Source organism: Pituophis catenifer, unplaced genomic scaffold (genome assembly GCF_029215685.1).
Source record: "Pituophis catenifer annectens isolate HBS135680 unplaced genomic scaffold, rPitCat1.0.hap2 SCAF_2, whole genome shotgun sequence".
In the NCBI taxonomy this organism is placed as follows: Eukaryota; Metazoa; Chordata; class Lepidosauria; order Squamata; family Colubridae; genus Pituophis; species Pituophis catenifer.
This window is the reverse complement of record NW_027256882.1, coordinates 75,902,027-75,928,332: the sequence shown is the minus strand read 5'-3', so window position 1 is coordinate 75,928,332 and position 26,306 is coordinate 75,902,027. Positions and strand designations below refer to the sequence as shown.

Here is a 26,306-nt window from a genome sequence, read left to right as displayed (position 1 = left end):
ACACTGGGGACTATAAGCCAGCTGCCCAGTCTTCCAGATCTAGTAGTCAATTCTTTGCTACTATGAGCTATCAGAGAAAAATTCAGAAATTGGAACGTCTTTAATGGCAGAATATTGGCCGAATTTGTAATATGTAGAACTCATACATTTTCTAAGTTATTCTGTATCACATTATTATAATGCCTAGAAAATCATAATGATATGCAACACACATATCTCTGTTCTTAATGTGATTTATAATACCAAATTGAGCATTCAGCTTTATTCTAAAGACAATTGTATAAATTAAGTCAAATGATATGATAATTATTTATCAAATGTAAGCAAGATACTATATATAAGCAGAGAACAAACCCCACTCCCTCCTAGCACCGATCATGTTACCTAGTTGGGTAATGTTTTTGTAATGTTTTTAATCTTATGTTTTAATTAGTTGTATTTTATACTTTTAACATGATTTTATATGTTTTTATATCTTTGATTGGGAGCTGCCCAAAGTTGGCTAATAGTGGCTATGTAAATATTTTAAATAAATAATAAAATGCCTGCAAGCAAACAGCAACCAAGCTCCGATAGTACCAAGGTTTCCACAGTTCAACCTTGAACTGAATATATTTTCTTAGTAGTTATTTTCACATCAAATAATGGATTGGTTCCGTTTCTGCTTTTTTTTACAAGTGGTTTATAAGGAATATGCCTTTAATCAGACTGCAGTTGTAGCATTCTTTTGAACGCTCGTGAACATCTGTGTCTTATTGCTTGCAAAAGAAAGTACAGGGACAAGAGAGTTAAAAAAAAACGGTGACAAGGATAGCAGCAGTTTTCCTTGCAGCTTTTTTGCACTCGACACCTATCTCTTCCTTATAAAGATTTTCTTTGCCTGTGTCTTACTGTCAAAATAAAACAACAAATGAACAAATAAACAGAACCCACTGAGCAAATAGATGCAGGCAGTAACAATTTTCATTAGGATGAAGACACAACAGGAAGGATTGAAAGAACTTTTTTGTTAGTCATAGTCTGAAGCACTGATGTGCAATATGGAGCCTATTCCCACTATGGCATCATTTTTAAAATCCAAAACACAGTGCTAGTGAAAAGCATGGATCTAGTATGAGCTCTGGTGGTGCAGTGGTTAGGATGCAGTATTGCAGGCTAATTCTGCTGACTGCCAGCTACCAGCAGTTCAAATCTCCTCGGCTCAAGGTTGACTCAGCCTTTCATCCTTCTGAGGTCGGTAAAATGAGGACCCAGATTGTTGGCAGCAATATTATGCTGACTCTGTAAACCGCTTAGAGAGGGTTGTAGAGCACTGTGAAACAGTATATAAGCCTAAGTGCTATTGCTATTCTAGTTAAGTTTAAAGGTGAAAATGCCATTGAATCCATCTTTTTCTAATGACCACATGGCTACATCTATGCAATTTTCCTGGCATTTAATTAAGAGGGCTTTGTCATTGCCTCCTTTCCTTTTGTATAATTTTCTAGCCTAGCCTACAAGAGTTTCCTGGTTTTCCATCCGTGGATCAGGCCTGACCTACTGAACTTCTGAGCTGACAGTAGATTGCTCAGCCTAGACACAAGATGATTCTTTTTCAAATAACAAAACTCTCATGGCACCTTAAACAATTCTATTCCTAAACAAGAGGTTTTTTTTGTCCTTGTGAAGTGGTCACCTCCACAAACAAGCAGAAAAGTAGAAACGAATTTAATTGTACTGATTGCCAATTACCACTTGCCTTCTCGATTAGGTTTGTATCTGTTTGCATTTACAAAGTCAAATACATGCCTGCTACTACACAGACCTTTCAATCCTCTAAGCTTAACTTTGAGTTTAGAATTTCATCCAAATTTGGTGAGAACTTTGCAGGGACAAAGTTTGCAGGGAGTCTAACTTCAAAAATTCTCTGTGTGCATGCAGTTGGCATCAGGTTTCCCTGCCTACATGGTGGGGGGGGGGGAAAGGAGAGAAGGGAGAGGAAAGCAGGTAGCTGAAAGATATGAAAAGGTAACCTAATCCTTGTTTAACTGTGGCTTTGAATAAATGCTTCAGAAAGAATCTATTCTTCAGTGGGGGAAAAGACTTCCCCACCTCCAGCTTCATTCATCTGACAAAGTGACCTTTGTGGTCTGAAAGCTTACACCACTATAGCAAGCAGAACATGGAACAAGGGACATAAATGACAGGAAGGCAGCTTCTAGTTGGATGTGAATAATAATAATAATAAATCAATAGTGGAACCAGCTATTTAGAAGCACTGGGAACTTTCTGTGTTTGGATGCCCTTCAGCAGTGGTTGGGTAGCCACCCAAATTAAGGTTTAATTTGGTTTCCTGGGGCAAGCAGGGGATAGAACTCAGTAACTTTGATGCCCATTTTCCAACTAAATGAACTTTGGGTTTGGGTGATGTGTTCCATTCTGCTCACAGAAAGGGGCACTGCCAAGGTGGAGGAATGGCTTAAGAAACTAGAATACAGAAGCAGATACAAAGACAAGGCTTTAAAATTTGTTTATAGCTAAGAGATGAGATATGAGAAGAAGAGATCTTTTTCTTGTAGCATCAGAGATGATGATAAGTCACTGAAATTGTACTTGATTTGATGAAGGGAAAAGTCATTTCTTCACATATCTCTTTTCTTTTTTTTTTCTTTACTATTTTTCTTTTATATTTTTTTCTCTGTATTTTTAGTTCTCTGTATTTTTATCTTTGTATTGGTAAATTTTAATAGTGATTATTATATAACAAGGAAGAGGATGCAAAGCAGCTGCTGTGCCCTTCAGCTAAACTGCATCTATAACTTTCCACATTTCGGCATTTAGCCAATCACAGCTGATCCCTAGAAGTGAATCAGGGCTGGAATGGGTTGATAAGTTCTAGGGCTGCATGCTAGGTGGGGAAGTTGAATAAAAATCTCCTAGAAGAAATGACAACCTACTTCTGCAATATTGCCCAGAGAACAACACCACAATTTCCTCAGGGAAGTCTTTGCCCTTCTTCTTGCAACTGTTGGCAAAGCTAAGGTCTGAGGAAACTTTCAGAAGAGACCTTTCTTGACTACAGTGTTTCTTTAAAAGTTGACAGAAGGGATCAGCTCTAGTGATCAACCCATACTGTAATAGAGCTTTCTGCTTAATTGAGCTCCATGACCCATCCACATTTCACATGTTTATTTTTCCTCCAAAATAACAAATAACATTGTTTCCACTTCACAGTTTCACAAATCAAATCAAGAAAAATTATTTTCCAGCTTTGCATCAACATTGATTCTGGCTAAAGCTAGGAGATGGCAGAGTTGTAAAATTTGCTTTGCTACATTATTCTGTCTAATCCATTCTGCTTCCTCCACCAGCCAACTGGGGTCCATTAGGTGAGTGAGTCAGCTGTCTGAGGCAGAGATGTCAGGGCAATGTTGCCAGGTTGATGGGAGATCTATCTGGGCATGCTACATGCCTTGAAGATACAGAAGCTAAAATAAGATTCCATTGCCAATCCAGATTATTCCTATAGATGAAGTAAGGAAATGGAAGTGCCAACTTGTTCTTTGTTTCAGGCTTTCCCAGAGAAACCAGGACACTCTGTAAAATTGATAAGATATTTCTATTAAGGTTCAAAATGTCGATGCCGGCTGGGCTTTCTAAGAGTTGTAGTCCAACTTTTCTGGAGAATACCAGGGTGAAAAGGCTGCCTTATTGTTAGTTTGATTTAATTTGTAAATTTGTACATTGTCCAGCTCCCAGTAGCTCCTGGTGGTTTACAAAATAAAGACACAGAAAAATAACAATACAACAATAAAAACAAAAGGAACAAAATTTGACTAAACCAGGCAACAAGAAGAGACATACCCACATGAATTAGGGCTTCAATCACCCTAGCCAAAGTGCTGAATAAACAACCAGATCTTCAAGACCTTTCTAAACATCAACAGGATGGGACCCATTACCATATCTTTATGGAAACCCCATTCCATGCAATAATAAGCAGTCATTGCAATTTCCTTTATAGACTTTTTTTTGGGGGGGCCATCATAACCAAAATAACTTGTCCTTAATTTGTCCTCAGTGAAATTCCAAATCCATTTTAGAGATGGCTATCTCTATATCTCAGGACAATATTATCTGGATTATGAAATATAAAGAAAGTTCTGTCCATTAACTCCTCATATCTATCCTTCCAGTAAGGACAGACCCAGATGCTGTTTGAAGACATATGATAATAATATATCCCTATTTCTGATATGTTGGCATAGAACGCCTAACAGGTTTTGAGAACCCAAAGGAGGCAGCCAGACATTTAAGGAAGGAAAGAGGGCTGTTAAGGAAGAGATTTAAAAGTCTAAGGGAGGAGAAACTCATGAAAGAGATAACCACACTTTAATTTCACAAAATATGAATTGCAGGGAACAATTATTTTGGTAGCCCTCAGTATTTTGTTACATTCCCCTACAAAGCAATAAAGTTCTTTTCAGAAATCCAACTGATTCTTGTTTCCTGAGTCTGCCAACCTTTCAGGATGAAAAGATATGCATCAAAGTTTCCACTAAGCTTGTCAAACAGCATGTGACTTTGTAGATGTATTTCTGCAAATAAAAATGCTTTGCTTAGAAGTTAGAGGTATATACCTGCAGATGTTCTTCCCAGGTGGCAGGAAGTGAAAACACCACATGGGTTATATATACAAAACAGCTATGTGAGCTGAAAAATTGGTGGCTGTGCAAAGTGATTGTATTTACAAACAGATGTAGATATGGAAAAATGATAGACGTGGACCTGCTTTTGGTCCCATCACCTGGCCAATGAACTTGACCATCCAGCTGGTAGGAATTCTGAAACTGCAAGAATCTTCTTTTTATTTCATAATTTATACAGCTGCCTATCTCTCACAAATGACTTTGGACTAAAATACAGAAAACCCACCACATACAAGCCACAGCATCCGGGGATAACCAATAATCCCACTTATTCAAAATAACCAATAACCCCACTTATTCAAAAACCCATACCAATAACAACAGAGCTCATCCACCCATCTGATCCAAATATTCGGGGAAACCGTCAGGTCTTCAATGTCTTGCAAAAGATTGGAGGCACCCATATCTAAGCTAGCCCAGATATGATCAAAAACCACTAAAATATCAAGGAAAATCAGGATAGATGCACCATCCACATCCTGAGCCCCCTATAGATCATTGATACATGCAATCAATGATGTCTCAGTGCTATAACCAGGCTGGAATCCTGACTGCAAAAAGTATATTTGATGTAATTCTCATGCATGGAAGAAGCATCTGGGACAGCATCTGAAGGTATATTCCAGGATATGCATCTTTGGGAACAGTGAAACAATTCCAGACTTTCAAATTCTTTCACAACTGAGGTTACATAGTTTTTAATTAATTAAAACAACCCTGCAGGTAAAATATACTTTGTTCTTCCTTTAGGTAGCAAGAATCGCTTATGCTATCTTATCTTTGACAGCATAAGCTACCTTGGTAGAATGTTTACTAAAGATGGGGGAATGAAAAGAGAATATTTAGGATGTGCAATTGCTGGTAGAAAAGTAGTGGGTGATACGAGGTCTGTTGCAAAGAGTGAATTTTTGTCAAAAGACCTCAGTGTGGTTCTAAGTGTGTTTTACTACCCCTTTTGTAATGTGACAGTGAACTGTGTAAAATTTACAAAAAACAAAGCCCGTAGCTACACTATTTTTTAACATGAAACCATTTGGAACTAAAATATTGTGATTTTTAGTTGCATTTAATTAGATCTTTTTCCTCTTCTGGGCTTTTGCAATTCAGTGAGCAGAGCAAAAAAAACCCCAAACTTAAGTATGAGAACTAGGGGTGGATTCTACTCACCTTTACTACCGGTTCGCAATGGGGCCGCGCACATGCGTTTGCTTTGCTCACATGCGCACAATCTTCTGTGCATGCACAGAAGCTTTTGCGCATGCGCAGAAGCATTCTGATGATGTCAGGGTCGGTGGGCGGAGCCTCCCTCCGGTTTTACTACCAGTTCTATAGAACCGGTCCGAACCAGGGGCAACCCACATTGATGAGAACTATCTGTAGGATGCACTAAAACTCCAAAAATTCGTAAAAGTGCTGCAATTAGAGTCTGGATGGCTTTGCATTGTGGAATACAAATACTTTATTTAATTCAGTCCAATTTACCTTGTGAACATTCTTGAAAATAAGCACACTGGTTAGTGCCCTACATGGAGTTCTAATAGCAAAATATAAGGCGAAACCAAAGCCAATGTTTGGATTAGCCCTATCATTGTGGTTTTCTCTTCTTGCTTGTTTTGAACTCATGTGCAAACAATTCTTTAAACTGCTTGATGAGCAGATAACAAAATCTTAACATGGTACACAGTTGTTAGGAGCTTTGTTTTGATTATTTAAGATTTCCTGCTTATGTTATTTTGTACAGCATATTTAAAAGGCAGTGAGCCTTTTAAATATGATTCTATGGTCATTTTGAAGTACTCCCTTTGCTACCTGTTCATTCCTCCTCCTTTGAGGTAGATTTCATAGACTGAAGTTAGTGAAACTTATTTCCAAGGCAGTTCTTAGGAATTTTACTTGTATTTATTATCAACCTAGCAAACAAGATGGCACCTGTCTGATTGAGGAATATATGAAATAATTCTTAAAAATATTACATCCATAGTTAACAGGAAGAAAATCAAGTGACATAATGTATTCAATGTTGTACAGTAGCAAATGTTAATGTCTACAACTTCAAAAGGAAGGAAAATATATATATCACACTCAATTAGGTTGTTGATATCTATGCTGTGGATGAACACCGTGCTGTGATCTTACACAGAGCTGTTCAGGAAGAAGCCCCAATGAGTTCAATGGGATTTTATTCCAGGTAAATGTTTACAAGATGGCAAGTGTCCCGTGGCTACAACAAGAGCATTTCCTCAATAAACTAATCCATTTCTTCCTTAGGATGAAGACAAGCAATTGTTAGTTTTCCTCATCTACAGCATTAGAAATGAGATCCCCTTCAGCTATTAAAGAACTGCATTGTGGGAAATTCTAGGGCTCCATGATAATTTGTTGGAGTTCTGTCTCTCTCTACAGTACATATAACATCTCTATGTATCTATATCTGCACACACATGCATGCATGCACACACACACACACACACACTCTTGAACACAGCCAGGGGGTATGCCAAAGAAAAAAAATCACCCACAGCTATCATTTTTGTAGATTTTGTAGATTTTTGGGATTTTTTGTTGTTATTGTTTGATTCGATGTTTTTTTCATTACTGTTTTTCTTTCCTTGAGCAACCCTAGTCCCTGGGTAAGCAAGCCCAAGGTTATGTCATTTTCTAGTCACTTGAGGTGAAGGGTTTTAATCTGCTGAAATCCTTTTGCCTCAAATAACTGGAGAAATTATGAAACAATAAACTGGTGGACATTTAAAAAAATACTCTGGATGAGATGGTAACTTGGGGGGGGGGGGAAACAGTAATTAAAACTTAGTCCGCTTAGTAGATTTCTGTTCACTAGGGAAATATTACAACTGCTGCATTGTTGTAGTATTATAAGGAAAGATAGCTCTAGAGAACAAGAAAGGAGTTTTAACTTAAAGCTGGTCATTGCTTGTATATCTATAGATAGGGTTGTACACAGGGGTGTGTTCTACATACCTTTACTATTAGTTCGCAATGGGGCTGTGCACGCACGTGAGCGAAGCAAGCGCACGTGTGCACTCTTCTGCGCAAGCGCAGAAGCATTTGCGCATGTGCAGAAGTGTTTTGATGACATCAGGTCAGTGGGCAGAGCCTCCCACTGGTTTTACTACCAGTTCTATGCGAACCAAGAGCAACCCACCACTGGTTATACATCTATGGTATAGTTTGACTGTTGTTAACCACCTAGGTTTTTATTGCGTAATATTATTATTATTATTACTATTACTATTATTATTATTATTATTATTATTATTATTATTATTATTATTATTATTATTATTATTATTATTATTATTATTATTTTTATTTATTTATTTATTTATTTATTTATTTATTTATTTATTGAATTTGTATACCGCCCTACTCCCGAAGGACTCAGGGCGGTGAACAGCCAAAAGATAAAATACATATAATATAAATATTAAAAAACTATTAAAATACAATTAAATAATTTGGCCCAGAGAACAAAATTTAAAACACCCCAAATTTATAAGACAAATTTAAAATTTAAATTTTTTTTAAAAATTTTAAATATTGACATAAATATTGAAAAATATAGATAGGCTAAGTAATCTTCAAGTTTTTCATTTGCACATTTGCATCTGATCAGTAACATAATGCATACTTATCTCTTGAAATGGATTTTTTCCAACTGATATAAAATCTATTTAAATCAAATTTCTAACATATTTATCAGTTTAGCCTTTCTCAGGTATCAGTTATATCGTGTGCATTGCCCTTAAAAATGTATTTCATGCCAGCCTTTGACTTTTCCACCCAATTTTCAATTCTTGGTTGTAACCATCAGGACATATATCAGCATTTACTCATATATTTTCTTTTCTCTTCTTTTCTCTTTTTGATTGTGGAAGAGATGCTTATTCTAAAATAATGATGATTCACTGCCACTCTATCTGTAAGCCATTTTATCAGATTGTTTAAGAGTATGTAATTCACATACAGACAGCAATCCCATCGTGAATGTTTATTAGACTCTCCTGCCCAGGAACCTTTCTCCTCCTTTAAGGCTTTTGGAAGAGTGTTTTAGCCTTACAGCAACTCAGAAGAAGCTGCAAATTGCCCAGGGCTAATCACTAAGCTTCAGAGCTGAGAAAAGATAATAGTTCTAGACATCAGATGTCTAGCATATATCAGACAGTGTTGTGAAAAGGAATGATAATTTAAAGACAGCTCAAAATGCTTTTCTCCAGTTATTTTGTCCCAACCCCTCTGCAAAAAGAGATGCAATCATTTCTTTACAGGAGTAAAAGCAGGAGTCCTCTGAAATTATTCCATTCATCCTAAAGAAGTAGTTATGCTATAGTTTATCATTGGATGTAGCTTCTTCCAGTGATCTTTGTTGATGAAATCACAATATATAATCATGTGAACCAGGGGTGGGTTCCAAAATGTTTTACTACTGGTTCTGTGGGTGTGGCTTATTTTGTGGGCGTGGTTTGATGGTCATGTGACAATTCTTTAGGATTTAGCAGAGGTACTGGTCTACCAGGCTTTTAACTGCTTGCAGAGCTGTACCAGTCTACCCATTTATTCTTGGAGCATTCCGGACTACCCATTTGTTTTTGGAGGCACTGGTCTACCTATTTGTTTTTGGAGTGCACCGGTCTACCCATTTGTTTTTCCAGCACACAGGTCTACCACCACCCTGCCTTTTAACACTGATCAGCTGTAGGGCATCCCTTTGAAGCCCCGCGGCAAGAGTTTAAACAGTTTTTTTCCTTCTAGTCGATCAACTCGGGAGGCAGCGAATAGATTGGGGGCGGGGCCAAATAAAAAGTAAGAATAACACGGGGGGGGGGGGCAGGAGAGCCCAGCTCCTGAACAAAGAGAACCAGTTCGGTGACGTCATATCGTCACCGTTACCTGCTTGGTCGAACCGGGCCGAATCGGGAGGAACCCACCACTGATTTGAACCAAAAATGGTAAAGGATGGCAGTCAGTCAGAAATGCATGCTTTTTCAATCTGTATTTTCAGATTTTACAAAATCCCTGGAGAACCCTTACCAGGTAAATAATACTGAAACAGAACAATGGGCTGACATGGCGTAAGGCAGCTTCCTATGTTCCATCAGTTTAAGTGAATTGAATGTTGGCCAAACTTGATTAAATTGCACTTTAATTCATATTATGACTTTCATCTAGACTGTGAATCAGAATGATGCGGTTTCTTTGAATTCAGTTTTTGTGTAGTGCATACATTTAGTTTATGATTCTGTTGCTGCCTTTGTACACTAATTCTACAAGACAGAGTATGATAGCGATGTCTACTGTTTTATCCTGGTCCATTTACAAGCTATTAGCAATATCTTCTTCACCTTTCAATTATAAGACCATTCCCCATCACCTAAATATAGAATCTCGTTTCAACTTAGATTTCAGTCTAAAGCATGGACAGAGCTGTTAAACATTTTGTCAAAGATTTCCTGCTACCAGTTAGATAACAAATATGTTTTCTTTCCCATGAATTTCTCTGGTTTGAAGAACCAATCCAATTATGAATGCAAAGATTCCACGTAGGAGTAGATGAGAGCAGAAGGAACGACTATGACTTAATGGATATTAGATGCTAATAACTGGAAGCATTCTTTGGTTTTAGAGAAATAAAGAACGTTAACTTCACAGGAAGGTGATCTAATCTCTAAATCAATTTTTCCCATTACCCTTTTCTCCATTACCATGTCACAGTTTTTGGATACTGCAAGAATAATTATTAATCAATCTAACTGAAGCATTTCTGTGCCATGATCAAAGAGATTAGACACTCTTGTAAATACTCTGAAATAGGATTTCAGTAAAGCTGCTTATCTTTTCCATAGTAACAATGCTTATTAACTGCCTCAGTAATTAGGATTAACAAAATTTGCCATCTCCTCTACTGGCATCTTTCTAGTTTTCTGAGAGGCTTCAGGAGATGTAACAAGTGATAAGATGTCTTGAGCAATGAGGGAATAAAACCAGTGGTAAATATGGCTAACTACAGGGGAATTCTCATAATTTAATTATTTGATGACAACGAAGGTGATAAAATGTCTAGTGATCTCTCCCCATATTCCATCTGCAGATGTCAAAGATGATGTGCACTGGGTAAAGATGGCTGCAGTGGTGGGTTGCTCCTGATTCGCCCTGGTTCAGGCGAACTGGTAGTGACGGCGATGGGAGGCTCCATCCACCTGCCCAGATGTCATCAAAAACACACTGCGCATATGCAGGAGCGCCGTGCGCTCGCAAAGCGAGCCTGCGTGCTACCAATAGTGAACCGGTAGTGCCAGGGTTTGCATCCCACTACTGGATGGCTGGGATAGAAAACCTGCAAATGGAGCATCACAGCCATTTTGAAGTTGATGTACTGATTACCAATAGGTTTTGAGACCCAATTCAAAGTGCTGGTTATTATAGTACTCAGAAGTCTATACATAGTGTGGTGACAGATTTTGTTTGTGCACAGATAATCCTGCAAATATTAACAGTTGTACAAATTTGTAACAGGAAAGATGATCCCATATATAGTTAGGCCATAAGTGAATTAGGATTGTAAATGTCAATATTGTTCCATTTTAACGTTAAATTGTGATCAACTGGCAATCATTTATTTCACACCATTTAGCATATTTTGTCTGCAATGTCCGGATACTTTTCAAGGTGAGCCTCTCATACAATATTTTACGCCACTGATAAGTAGGCCAGAATTCCCAATGAACTTGGCCAGGATTCCACAATATACAGCTTGGGGAAAACTGGGGAAGAAAATATCTGAATACTGATATTAATACTGAATTATTAAAGATTATATCCTACATTAATACTAAAATATAATTCTAGCAGTAATCTGCAATATAACAGCTTCTCTGTTACATTACCCTATACTTTCCTATAATCCTATATTCTTCCTTTTCTTTCATTTTAATGGTTTTATATAAAGAAATTGATGATTATTCTTCAGTTCTTGTTTCAGGTAATAATACCTGCATCGAGAAGTCAATCAGATTTTAACTTTTGTTGCAACAGAAGGCTATTTGCAAATTCTGTAACCCTGGCTTTTAATAGTAAGAGATGGTTGTAACCATTGGAGCTGAGTAGCCTATAGACTTTTGTAGACCCATGGTCCACAGAAGCCCTTTAAAATATTTTTATATGCAGTAGGGTTTTCTGTCACTTTGAGGTAGGAAACACATAAAAATTGTAGCACAACAAACACTATAAAATGAATAATACTGTAAATTCAGAGGTTTCAGTTTATCCTATGTGGACCTTCTCTACAATTTTGATGATTGTCATCATCATCATTACCATCATCAAATGCACTCTTCATCTCCCCACTTAAAAAAAAATTAAGGCACCGCAAACTTACTCAAGTTTTTCTTAAGTCTTCCTGTATTTTGAGTAGCTGGGACAAGAATCAGTGAAATTGGGCTTTATTTGCATACATAAATACATTTGCCAACAAAAAAGACACAGGAAGCAAACTCAATTTATACAAGTGTAATATGAACATATTTTTAAAAAGATGTTTAAGATGGTATTTACAAATTATATAAATAAATCCTTATTCAAAAAAAGCTAATTGTTTACCTTCCTGGGTGTACCAAAAATGTTTATTGATGAGCAACATCCCAGGTTGCAGTATAAAAACATTTGCTTGCATCCATTAAAAAAGAGGCGATATAAAGAAATAAGAAAAGTATGTGTAAAAGTTTTTAAAAAAAGAAAAAATGGAAAAATATTTATATATAAATATATAGAAATGCTTGATATTTCAGCTTTCAAGATGCCTTCTGCAATAGCTTTAAAAACAGTATTTGTCTTGTGAAAAAAACCCTGTCAAGAAAAGTCAGTGTTAACAAAAGAAATAGCCCCCTTACATTTGATCATATATGGCAGAGAAGAGACTATTTAAAAAGATCCAAGAGAAAACAGAGAATAATAGCACATCAGTGGCCAGCCACAAGCCCTTGTACAACATTTTACTTAGAGGCAGAACGTTTGTAACAGACTATACACATCCTTCACTGAAACAGCAATTGAAAGGAATAAAGTAAATAGTCAAGGGGAACAGGAAACCATTGTCTTCCTAATTATCTTAGATAAAGTGGACGCTTCCCCCCACTTTCGCCCTTCACCATTAATAGCAATATAAACACTCAGAGCAATTACATCAATTTATACACACTAACAACATAGATGTTGGACAATTGGTACCAAATGTGATGAATAAGAAAAAGATGGGGGGGGGCGGGGAGAAATGACTGCAGTTTCTATATAGTCATACCAAAATATAAAGCCATGTATGTATTCAAAGTGCCATGAATATTCAGAGTTCAGGTGTTTTTTTTCCCCGTCCCCTATTATGATTAAGATCACATCAAATGACTTTAGGGATTGCTGGTTTCCTCACTCAGATCATGAACGTCCCCTTTAGCTGCTTTGGTGAGAATATCCATCCATTTCATTTGTAAGTCTTCATCTTCAGCACTGAAATATATTGTCTGCTGGGACTGGCAAAGTTTGAAGACGTATTTTGATTCAAACTTTTCACCAGAATGTGGAAAGTCAACTTCGTATCCCAGCAGGGGTATGCTGCGTGGAATGTGTCCATCCTACGTGCAATCCAGAAATAAAGAAAGGTGTGAAAACTAGAAAAAGGTTGAGGACAGGCATGCAACAGAGGGCCAGTAATTTGGAAAGGAAGCCGTTTATGAATTGGTTTTTCACACTTGAGGAAATAAAAGCATTTTGCAAGAATAGTTGTACAAGTTGGTTTCCATTAAAACTGTTACACAGAAGAGGTGGGTGATGCTATTCCCCTATGGTACCTAAGATTGTGATGAGTTGGCCTTCTACCCATAGGTTTCTGGTCTGCTGGGAAAGGAAAGCATTTTTCTGCATATTTTGTGAATCAACATATTTCGCTTTATCATTCTAGTGTAGACACCAGAGAATGATCTAAGGGTAGCTATTACTGCTATATAAATCCCATGTATTTCTAGTAAATGTGATTTAATTTTTAAGTATGCCTGAGCTGAAGAAATTTACTTCTTTCATGCATGATCAAAACACATTCTCAGCAATTCCACAATTGCATGGATCCAATATTGAACTTTACAAATCCGGTCAAGATTTAAAGTCATGCTGTCTTAAAATGCCGTTTCATTTTTCCCCCCCTCTTAATCTTGGAGAGGATAAATGTTTTTCAAGATTAAAAAAAAAATCCTCTGAAGTATTTATTTAGGAAAAAAATACTTTTCTTGAGACTAAGGCAAAACAAATAATTATTGTGTTCCTTTGTTGAGAAAATAAGAAGGTATGAAAGAAGAAAAAAGACTCCAGGAACTTTTACTAAATTCAGTAAAGTGCTTTTATGATTGAAAGCAACTAAGCTAAATGCTTCCACCTAGGATTCCCCAACCTTTGGCACTTTTTGTCCGAGTTAAAGCTGGAGGCAGTAAACTCCTGAAAATTGTAGGACAGATCTACTATACAGTACTATCCTCAGGGTAATCTAGCCTACTTCAAGTTTCTGGGTGAGTCTCTGCTCAAGGCATCTCTGACATTCCTGAAAAAAAAAAAACCAGAGAGGCAAAATGTACAAGGAGAATTGGGCATCTTCTTTGAGGGTAGATCATCCACAACAGTGGATCCACAAGACACTGATCATATTGGACATAGCAATAGCACTTAGACTTATATACCGCTTCAAAGTGCTTTACAGCCCTCTTTAAGTTGTTTACAGGGTCAGCATATTGCCCCCAACAATCTGGGGTCCTCATTTTACCCACCGAGGATGGAAGGCTGAGTCATCCTTGACCCAGGTGAGATTTGAACTGCCAAATTGCAGGTAGCCGGCAGTTAGCAGAAGTAGACTGCAGTACTGCACTCTAACCACTGCACCACTGTGGCTCAATGTAAATACAGGAAAGCCTAACAAAGAAGGATGATTGGAAAAAGGGAAATTCTATATAGTAGATCATGCAGAGATAAACAGGTAGGCTTACAAAGTGTAAATATATTTTTGGTGCGTACCTCAGCATGCCAGCAGTTTCCTAACAGCAGACAAGAACATTCCAGCCGAGAACTTAGAATTACCAGTCTAACTTATTTTTCAGTAGTTGTAAAATTCTGAGGTATTTACCTGGTTTTCTCCTTGGAGATATAAGACAAGAGGCTCTGTTTTAGGAATGGTGACCCACACTTTACACCAAGTCTTTCCTTTCTCATGAAACAGGAGATGGCTACTGAAGAGACTGTTTTCTGAGCCCAATATGCTTTGTTTCTGGTAAAAATAATAAAATATATATTTATATTCTCATGCATTTATCATTCATTATAGATGCTAATACATCCTGGTTTAACTATTGGTTCACACATAGCAAATGTGCACGGAAGAATGATTTAGCAATAAACCAAACTTTAAATATACAGAAGTTTAGATAACTTTTCATATAATCTGAATTAGATTATTGGTGCAAACTTCACTTGCACAATACAAACTAAGAACAATTATTAGCACATGAGAAGTATTTTCAGGCTTAAAGTAGCTTGGGGGAGATTGAAAATTAATTTGTGAATGGAGTGTAACACCATAGATTAAGAACTATGGGTATAAGAAGAGAAAGGAATAATGAAATTATCTGAAATACACACATACACACACACAAACACACACACGAAAAAACAAAACCTTACCACCAAGATTGTTTCAACAAAGCAAAGATAGAGCATTGTTTTTTTCCATTGATTCTGTGATTATCCATTTTTTTCTTCCTACTTTTCCTTCCTTTACATGCCAACAAATCTGTTTTCCCTCTTATACCTATGGACTGTGCATTTTTGTTATAATCACTAAATATGAAGAATTGAAGATTTTATAGAAATAGACTTCTTCTCCCAACCATAAACTTCTCCATCCAAGTTCCTTAAATTGTAACATAAACAGAAAATCTGCTATAAAATTTCCTAACAGCAGAATACCAATTATTGAAGAGGAAACTTAGTCAATGAACTTTCTAAATATCTATGGTATAAACAAAAGAAGGCAAGGATATGAAGAGACATATTATAAGAGAAAGTCTGTCAAAAACTTAGAATTCCTTAAAAGCAAGGCTAAGTCCGACAATTTTACTTCTAACATCACTGACCAATGCTCTTTATTTCAAGGAGAATAGTAACAAAGATCTGATCACATATGCCAATAGGATACATCTGAATTTATTAAGAAAAGACACAATAAGAATTGCTTAATAAAGGAAGGAATCTGGAAAACTAAAAAGCAATCTCAGAGGAAAGAGGGACAGTGAGAAAAAAGACAAAATTGTAAAGACACAGAATCAAGTTGATTTATTAAGATAGAATTACAAATTGGTACTCAAATATAATTAAAATTGTATGATACAATGGATGCAAAATGTGAAAGGAGAAATAACAATAGGACAATGGGAAGAACTACAGAAAAACATTAATACAATTTCCACCAAGCCACAATTTGAGGGAAAATTAGTACAAAATGTTCTATAGATGGTTGCAAAACTCCATCAATTAATTCCAAGGACATAAGTTTGAGTTAAATTTTGGCTTGAGTTAAATTTTAAACTGATTTTAAATTGGAATTGTTTTAATTATGGCCAAAATATTTAATTATTTTAAACAGTTTTTAGATTTTGTATGTCTTGTTTTTACTTTGGCTGTTCACCGCCCTGAGTCCTATATTGGAGAAGGGCGGTATAGAAATTTAAACAAACAAACAAACAAACAAACAAACAAACAAACAAATAAATAAATAAATAATGATAAACCTTGGAAATATCCCAACAAAGAATTAATATTTTACTATTACATATTGTTTTTGCCAATAGACTCAAAACTCCTGGAAATAAGTATACTGAAACTTCTAAAAAAATTCTGAAAATAATTTCAAATTAAAATCATGCCTATTTATTAGCTATGACCTCACAGAATCTAAATGAAAAGCATCTCACATTGTTAAAATATGTGCTGACAGCAACAAGAATCAATTTAGCACAACATTGGGAAACAGAAACGTTGGGATATAGGACTGGAAGACTAAAAATGGGGGGAAATGCAGCAAAGGAAAAAAAATGACTGTATATATTCTTAGCAAAAATCTAAGCAAGTTCAAGCAGGAATGGTTCCCTTTATACAGTACATATCACAAAGCAAGGCAAGCTAAGACACTCAGAATATGGTTTTTGAAGAAAAAGTGAAACAGCTTTAAAAATCATCAACCTCATTCAAATTATTCAAAGAGAAATGAGTAATAATAAAATAAAGTATAAAAATATTCAAGTAGCAGGTAGACGAGGGGGCGAGAGATGCTACTAGAATGCTTTTTCCTATTTTTTTCTTTTTTGCTGTTTGTTATGTTTTTTAAAAACTTTTTATAATTTAATTTTTGTTTCACCCTTTGCTTTAGCATAACATTTATTTTATCGATGTATACATATTCTTTTCCCTTGTCTTCATTTTGCATTTTTGTTGTTGTTTTTTCCAATTAATAAACAATAAAACTAGGAAAAAGCAATGAAAACTGCTTTTGTCGAGGCAATCAGCTGGTTTATAGTCAATTAAACATGATAAATATACCTCCATGGTTATTTTTTTCCTTTGTTCTCCTGCACCTTCAGTCCCTGAGATGAACAGGTTTGCTGATGGCAGTTGAAAGCAATCTTTGCATACCCGGTTTTGGCGACTATTATCAGCAAGAGTCTTAAATTCAGAACATTTGGCACAGATAACCTGGATTAAACAACAACACCAGTATTAGGAAAAAGTATCCTGATAACAGCATTGATTTCTGTTCCTAAAAACAATTAAACTGAATTGTAGCACTAAGATTTTCAGTACCAATATCCAAGATATAGTTACCTCCTGCTTGCTTAATCTACTTGAAGAACATTAGGGAATAATAACACTCTATGTTATTTTCTCTACAAAAGCAAACATATATAGATTTTCCTTTTTTATTCGATGTTTTACAGAACTATTTGGCTATTTTTGATATTTCTAAAAGGTTTTCTGAAAGCTTATTGGAATAAAAATTTTAAAGAGAAAATTTTAAAGAAAATTTTCATAAATTTTCATTTATGAAAGGGTATTGATTGGTGCTTTGTAAATCTGACATTCACTCTGCAATCTCTTCATTTCAATATTTCAAATTGTCATGGTCTCCAATGCTGAGGAACCTACTCCGAATGAATGTCAGCCTCAGGATTCGGGGAACAGCCAAGAATCTAAGGCTGACTTCACCAGCAACCATTAGGAACAGGGTGGGACAAATCACATGGTGCAATTCTCTACTTTGAGTAGCCACCCAGCTTGACAACTACCACAAACTTCAGAGGGCTGAAGTGATCATATCCTTGAAAAACAAAGGCAACAATGGTCTTAATTAGGCCATGTCGGACAACTGGATTTATCAGAGTTGTTCTTAGCTGTCTGTTGGAAACAACTGCTTCAACCTTGGATCCATGCTTTTGAGTCTCTGGATCCCATGTGCCATCTGAAGCTCGGCAATTTCACCTTGGATCCTTGAGTGACACCTGAACTACTTCTGTTTCTTGACTATGCTTCCACCTCCTGATTCTGCTTTGGTCTCTCTCAGAATCTTCCTTTTTGTAAGCGGTGCTAGTACACACATGCACATACATGCACCTGTGGTCTGTAAACCATTGCCTGTAAGTGGTTGAACATCAAGGTAAGCCACTTGATCAACTCTGCCTGCATGCTCAGCCCGAGACAGGATAGACAGAGAAAATAATCAGGAGCCCCAATTTAATTTTTTGCAAACTGAACTTGTCCTATTAAATGTATTATTATTTATTTACTGAACATTTTCAGAATCAATCTAGCAGTTGCCAATAACAACTTCTTTTATTTGAGGACACAAACAAATAAAAAGAGGGAACAATGTGATAAACTGCACACAAAAGTATTTACATCCAGTAACAGATGGCTAATTAGCAAGTTCTTTTTCATAATTTTTATAAATATCAAATAGAACAAAAAGTAGAGTATGAAACAGGAAGCACCTCGGATTGATATTTTTGTAGTCAGTATTTAGTTCTATTGTTGCAATTTATTGAATCATACCTTCTGACATTACAGGATATTTATTACGTATGATCAAAATTAACAGAAATAATGCAGGTTTTATTCTAATACTCACTGCCCCACACTGCTTGCAATGGTGTCGTCTTTTTGTAATGGAGTTAAAGCTTTCACTGCAACTTTTGCAAGCTTGTTTCTCTTTATCTCTTTTTGATTTTGAAGATTTTCTGCAGCACTCAGGCTGGAATGAAAAATGAAATTTAGAAAGATAACTAAAAATCAATAAAATGCTGATATTGTATTATCTAATATCAGTAAGGTACATATTTAAACTATGCAAAGAGTAAACGTGCATTAAAATTGCCCAGATTCAAAGTTTGTTAGTCTGATCACTTTTAAAACAAAATATTAAATAACTTCTGACAAAGGCTAAAGTTTCTAAAGCACACCTAGTAACAATTACAGATTTTCGGTGAAGTCTATTTATATATTGGTAGACTATCATAATAGTCCACTTCATCTTTCAGAATCTAGACCTTATACCGTAGAGAAAAAAATGATGCAGAAAAATTGGGAAAATTCTTAGCATCTTTAGTTGATGTGTCACTTCTTTATGCACGGATGCTCAAATTAATGCAGAGCTACCTAGATAGCACCAGACACTTAAAAGAAGCACAAATGTTCTTCTGAATCTTTAGTATTCCATAAGATCCAGCACTATAAATATTTTTCCTGAATTAAAGCTTGTTGTATTAATATATATTTTGAAAATCTCTGCTTCATGGACAACAAACAATGATCCAAGGCTGGAGAAACAGGCAGACCTGTCATACATCAACAAAACTTGACTGCACGATCAGCCTAACAGGGATTTGGGTAGTATATCAACCTCAACACCAGGGCAGAGCAAGAGGTGGTTGTAGTATTCTGTGTGAATCCGATCATGACCAAGTGTATTGTTGTACAAATATCCTGATGTGAAATCCATGGGCAAGCCTGGACACTTGTCCACTTTACAGCTCAGTTAGCAGACAACACCTGCTGGGGGAAGCAAGAGAAAAATATACATGCTGTCCCATCAGGGATAATTTTTGATATTGTCATAAGTCCATTGTCATAAGTGAAAAGGTCATCCCCATGTTTTCTCTGTCTGTTTGCAACAGTATATTTTAATGCTGGATGCAAATTCAAATCATTTCTTGGGTATGGTCTGTCAGAGCCTTTATAAAGACTGCCACTGGAACTTGGAAGTTCCAAATTGGAAGTTCTAATGGGAAAGATATTAAAAAATATTAAATACATTATGAATTTAATTGCATTTAATTAATTGTTAATTACATGTATACTTATGGGAAATTAAGCTTGCTTCTTGTCCTGGTTGATGTCATGTTATTACCCACTTTGAATCCCCTTGTCTCTTCAACAAAGCTTGCAACATTAAAAAAGAAAGAAAGAAAATAAAGCTATTCCAAATGGCTGATGAAATTACAGGAAAAGTATAATTAAGTCTCATATATTTGATTCTACACACTGTTTCAGGCTTTTGAACATACTGGGAGTTTTCATTTTAGATATGTCAACAAATTCATCACAACAACGAATAGAAGGCTATTTCCCACTAAGGCAGGGGCAGCCTGCAAATTTAAAGTAGCAGCAGCAATAATAACAATCTCTATTGCTTTGGAATTAAAAAATAAAAAACTATCTAGGATCATTTACTAACATATATAACCCCATCTATTTTTTCCCCCTGAACTTTACCACTTTAGTTTTCTAAACTAAATTGTGGTCATATCTCAATGTGCAAGTATTTTTTTTTTTTTTTAGCATGCTGAACAGTACAAAGTAGGCGGCTTCTGGTCTGCTAACTATTATCACCACCAAGTGGCAGACTTTGCCTCTGCTGTACTGGTTAATTATCTCTTATCAAGCACAAGATCAAGTAAAAGAGAATTACTACATTCACATCACCATGTGAAAGTACGATGTTTCAATTTAACATCGTACCCCTCCTGTGCATTTTAACAGGATTATTTCCTTTTCTATTAAAAACAAAAGTCATACATAGTCTATTCAAAAGACAGTATTATTAAGTAACTGACACAAGTGACATTCTAAAGAGAAACACTACTAAAATTGCAGTAGATCCAGAAGGCTGATGACTAGCTGACAACTCTTAAGTAATCTGTAATTAAAGCCCTTTAATGAGTGGCAGATGGGTGGGATTTAGACGGAGAAAAAGATAGACATTTCTTTTCCCCCAGGGAGTCAGTCCAGTGTACTGGTACTTCCAAAAACACTGTAAAAGTACATTTTCCTGATCGGGCTGGGATTGAACCCAATACTCAAAGAGTCCTGAAGAACTGGAACCAATAAGAGAAATTGGGCTGCAAAAAATACAGTAGATGAATGAGGAAGGATTTGTGTGTGTGTGTGATTTCTTCTATTAGCTTCCATTCTCCCATGTCCTAACTTGTTTTAAAGCTAATGATTTTATAGAGTTCAGCCTCAAGTAACTTGATGCACACAAATAGATTATTTTCTCAAATCTTACTTTGTTGCCTTTATTAAATAAAAACCCTTCATAGTGGTTCTTTTTAATCCAGTGTTGATTCTATACTACTATTAGGCTCTTTAGAACTGTGTGATCTTGGTCATTTTGATAAAAAGGGGAAACTGGAGCCACTTATTTAAAAGCTTAGTCTTTGGGAACTGGGGCTTCTGTATGGACCATCTAACCTCTGGATGAGGGAGGGACATCTACCATTTCAAGGACAAATGAAGGCAGCATAACTTCCTGCCTGGCTGGACTTCATAGCCACACTCAGACATTGCAGATGAGATGGACATGTGCAAATCCTAGGAAGGATCTAGCAAGTTTATGTATGTGTTAGTGATAGACAGCATGCTGCTCCCCCATTATAAGCGTAGCAAGTTAATATTTGTGTGGCTCAAATAACTCAAGGTATTTATGCTTCTTCTTACCTTTGACCACATCTGAAAAGCACTAACATATTTTGTATCTATCTGCCATTCCTAGCACAAATGAGCCTAAGCAACTGAGATGAGGCATACATTGAATAGAGCAGTGGTCACCAACTGGTGGTCCGTGGACCACTGGTGGTCCGCAAGAAAGTTTTGGTGGTCCACAGAAAAATTATTTGCAATTTTTATATTGCACTAAATCAGGGATCCTCAAACTACATCCCCTGGGACAGATACATGCAATGAATGTTTGTGTTACTGCAGAGAGTCTCCCCCTTTGTGGTCTTTTTGTGCGGGTCAGAGAAGGGCAGAAAATCCAACTTGGGGTCTGCTTCATCCTGGTGCAGGGCTTTGGGTGAAGGCTGGAGGGAAGCGCCGCTGGTGGAAAAGAGCCGGAGGGCCTTGTTCCAGTGGGACTGCTGCATCACGGCCTAGAACTGGCTGACCATCTCAGCCTGCTGAGCCTCCAGGCGCCGGTACCTGGCCTTGCACTCCCACAGGTCTTCCCTCTGCTTGGAAAGCCTATGCTCATAGTCCTCAGTGAGGTGCTTCTGCTGAGCCTCCTTCTCGGTCAGATCCAATCTGAACTGAGCTGTTTTGCCAACTCTTTCTCGTGGTGGCTGCTTAGCTCCAACAACTGCTTCCTGTTGTGGCCCTAAGGAGCCCGGGCAGGCAGGCGAGGAGTGGCTGGGAGGGGAGGGGTGAGTAGAGGCCAGTGAGGCGCCGCTCCATATGAGTGACATTGAGTTGGCCACGCCCACCCAGTCACACCTAGCCATGCCCATCCAGCTGGTCATTAGGCAGATCATATTAGTGGTCCGTGGGATTTAAAATTATGAATTTAGTGGTCCCTGAGGTCCAAAAGGTTGGTGACGCCTGGAATAGAGAGCTGCAAACCAACAACTCCTGCATGGTTAGATAAAAATGGGCTTTGCTCCTACAGTTCAAGCCAAAGTTTCTTAAAGTAGAGCCAGAGGATTTCAGTAACTTCTCTTAGCCACATATTTAGTTAACTCATATGAATAAATATAAATGATTTTATAATAATTCATTAAAATCATTATTCAAATCATAAAAACATACGAAGAATAGTTGCAGGAATTGGATATGTCTAGTCTAGTGAAAAGAAAGACTGGGAGGGAGGGTGACATGATAGAAGTGTTCCAATATCTCAAGGGTTGCCACAAAGAAGAGGGGAGTTCAATCTATTCTCCAAAGCACCAGAAAGCAAGACATGAAGCAATGGATGGAAACTAATCAAGGAGAGAATCAACCTAGAACTAAGAAGAAACTTCCTGACGGTTAGAACAATTAATCAGTGGAACAACTTGCCTCCAGCAATTGTGAATGCTCCAACACTGGAGGCTTTTAAAAAGACCCATTTCTCTGAGATAGTAAAAGGTTTCCTGCTTGATCTAAGAGCACAATTTTCACTGCTAAGCAAATGGCTATTAATAATAATAATAATAATAATAATAATAATAATAATAATAATAATAGTAATAATTTTATTTTTATACCGCCCTTCTCCTGAAGGACTCAGGGCGGTGTACAGCCAATTTAAAAACACAAGACACAACAATGATTAAAAATTAAAATAATTAAATAGATTTGGCCGATTTAAAACCCCAAAAATTTAAAATACCCCAATTTAAAATTATTATGTTGATAGCCCGGCCTGGCGGAACAACAGGGTCTTCAATGCGCAGCGAAACACCCGGAGGTCGGAGATCTTACGTATTTCTGGGGGCAGTTCATTCCACAGGGCTGGGGCTCCTACAGAGAAGGCCCTCCCCCTGGGTGTTGCCAGCCGACATGACTTGGCCGATGGCACCCTGAGGAGACCCTCTCTGTGGGAGCGGACTGGTCGGTGGGAGGCTATTAGTGGCAGAAGACGGTCTCGAAGGTACCCGGGTCCTATGCCATGGAGCGCTTTACATGAGTCATATCAATTTTATAACCTTTTTTTTTTGCCATGGTTGTTAACTGAATCACACAGTCATTAAGTGAATCTGCTTCTTCCATTGACTTTGTCAGAAGCCAACTGGGAAATTCACAAATAGTGATCACATGACCCCAAGATGCAGCACCTGTTATAAATACATGCTGATTGCCAAGCACCAAATTTTGATGATGATGTTGTAGTATGCTACAAAAGTTACTAAGAGTGAGGACCAGTTATATGTGACTTTTTTTTTCAGGGCCACTGTAACTTCGAACAGTTGCTAACAAAATGCTTGTAAGGTGAGGACTGCTTGAATCTTTGTTTGCTTTGGTTAAATAAAGGTATTAGTTATATTTTTATTTTCTTTTAAATGATTTAAATGCAAGAAGAACGTGTGTGCCTTAGAAAGGAGAAATGCTTATTTATTTATTTATTTATTTATTTATTTATTTATTTATTTATTTATTTATTCGATTTATATGCCGCCGTTCTCCGGAGACTCAGGGCGGCTTACAATGTGTTAAGCAATAGCCTTCATACTTTTGTATATACCTGCTTAGTAGGGCTTTCAGCCCCCCCTAAACAGTGTTCTTTTTATACAAAGTCAGCTTATTGCCTCCACAATCCGGGTCCTCATTTTACCTACCTCGAAAGGATGGAAGGCTGAGTCAACCTTGAGCCTGGTGAGATTTGAACTTGCAGTAATTGCAGGCAACTGGTGCTACTTAACAGCACTTTAGCTTGCTGCGCCACCAAGGCTTTCCCTCATATGGGGTTGTGGTAAAACCATTGTAATCCAGGTGGGTAGGGAATATCTATGATTTGGCCCTCTACTGCTGGTATTATCTATATTTGTTCAGCTGGAGAGGGGAACAGCGTTCGCTTTTTCCCTCCCTCTCTCTCTCCCTCCCTCTCTTTCTCAGAAGGGTTGTCAGAGCATTGTGGATGAAACAGTCCCAGAGACTACATTTATAAGACAGCAATGCTTGTACACCACAAAAGCCAAAAATATCATTCTAAGTTGAGCTATCTTCACCCCAGGCAGCATAGCATCTTCAGCCAGCCCTGATTGTAGGATGGACATTCTTCTATCTCCAGGAAACGCCTCTTCTATTTTCTGGTGGCACCTGCTGCAACATTCATGTGCAAATATAAAGGGAAGGATGCATTTTCCTCTCTAGTAACACTGGTCTATTCATATGTAGATTTACACAGACTTAATAAGGCGATCAGTTACTAGGCGGAAACACAACTGATTAACTAGCAACAATTTCTATTATCAGATGGCAACCCTAATTATAAGGAAGTCTGGTGCAGCTGAATTAGGCAGAGCAGTTTAGCCTAGAGTTAAATGGGGATTTTCATATGAAAAATACAGTCTGGTATCTGAGCAACTGGAAATTTGGAGCAGTCCGTGAGTCATCTGTCATATACTATGTACATTGCTATAGTTTATAGCATCTGCTTGAAAGTGCAGCAAACTGCATTTAAAGAAAGTACAGGAAATTAGGGCTTATAGGTTTTATAAATCAGATATGTGTTAAAGCTTTATATTAGAAAAGGTAAAGCATAACCTTTACTCATTGCAAAAATGCTTTTGTAGTAAGTAAAATGGAAGGAGGAAATAAGACTTATCTAAACCAGTTTGTTTCCTACACAAGCGTGTGCACAAATGCACACACATGCACTCACACAGAGAGCGCCCCCTTAAACAAAGCATTCTGACATCTGCTTTAATGAGGCATCGGTTTCACAACTGCTTACCCCTGCAGATGTGCTGCTGCTACTGTCTGTTCCTGGCATAGATTCCATGGAACTGGTGCTCACTATCTGATAAGAGAAAGCCAAAAACAAACAAAAACAAATCAATCTTGAAATTAGACTCGAAGGCTTTAAGAAATTAATAGAAAGATAATTCTAAATAAAATATTCTAAGTATTTTATTTATTCAAAATAAATATAATTTTTTTTTAATAAAAATATTTGATCTAGTGGTTCAGGCACCAGGCTAGAAAGCAGAAGACTGTGAGTTCAAGTCCCTCCTTAGCCATGAAAGCTAAGCTGGGTGATTCTGGGGCAATCACTCTCTCTCAACCCAACTCACCTGACACGGTTGTGTTGTAGGGAAAGTGGGAGGTGGAAGATGGGGTGGATATGTTTGTTGCCTTCAGTTATTTGTAAAAATAATAATTATTTGTGAATAATTTATTCACAAATAAAACAAATAAATAAAATAATCCATCACAAGTCGGCCAATAAACCCTACATTGAGAAAGATTAGAATTACTATGTCAGCACATCATTGTACTTTTTGGTATTATCCTGACATTTGCAATTGACCTAGAATGAAGAACTGGCATTATTAGGACCACACAACAGTATGCTAGAAAGGTATTTGAGGATACCTAAAATTTGTATAAATGATTGATATAAAAAGACGTGAAAAGCATTTTAGCTACTGTAGAATTTTGTTGCTTTTCACGTTTATTTATTGAGAAAAATGATTCAAAGCTAGATATTTGGGTATGACAAAAGTATGTCAACCTTTGCTTTCAGTAACTCTTGGGCAGCAAAAAATGCAACTA

At 36.9% G+C, this 26,306-nt stretch overlaps 1 protein-coding gene across 1 annotated transcript in view; it reads right to left on the bottom strand.

Annotated features, from left to right (window-relative positions):
* Window positions 1-12,960: 12,960 nt before the first annotated feature.
* FGD3 (FYVE, RhoGEF and PH domain containing 3) overlaps window positions 12,961-26,306 on the bottom strand; it is a 101,160-nt gene continuing 87,814 nt past the window's right edge. The window contains exons 15-19 of the mRNA XM_070933650.1: window positions 25,486-25,551; window positions 18,910-19,032; window positions 17,328-17,480; window positions 14,860-15,000; window positions 12,961-13,327 (exon numbers count right to left, since the gene is read on the bottom strand). Of these exons, the coding sequence (XP_070789751.1) occupies window positions 13,103-13,327; window positions 14,860-15,000; window positions 17,328-17,480; window positions 18,910-19,032; window positions 25,486-25,551 (708 nt within the window). The 3' untranslated portion in view covers window positions 12,961-13,102. The remainder of the gene's footprint in view (window positions 13,328-14,859; window positions 15,001-17,327; window positions 17,481-18,909; window positions 19,033-25,485; window positions 25,552-26,306) is intronic.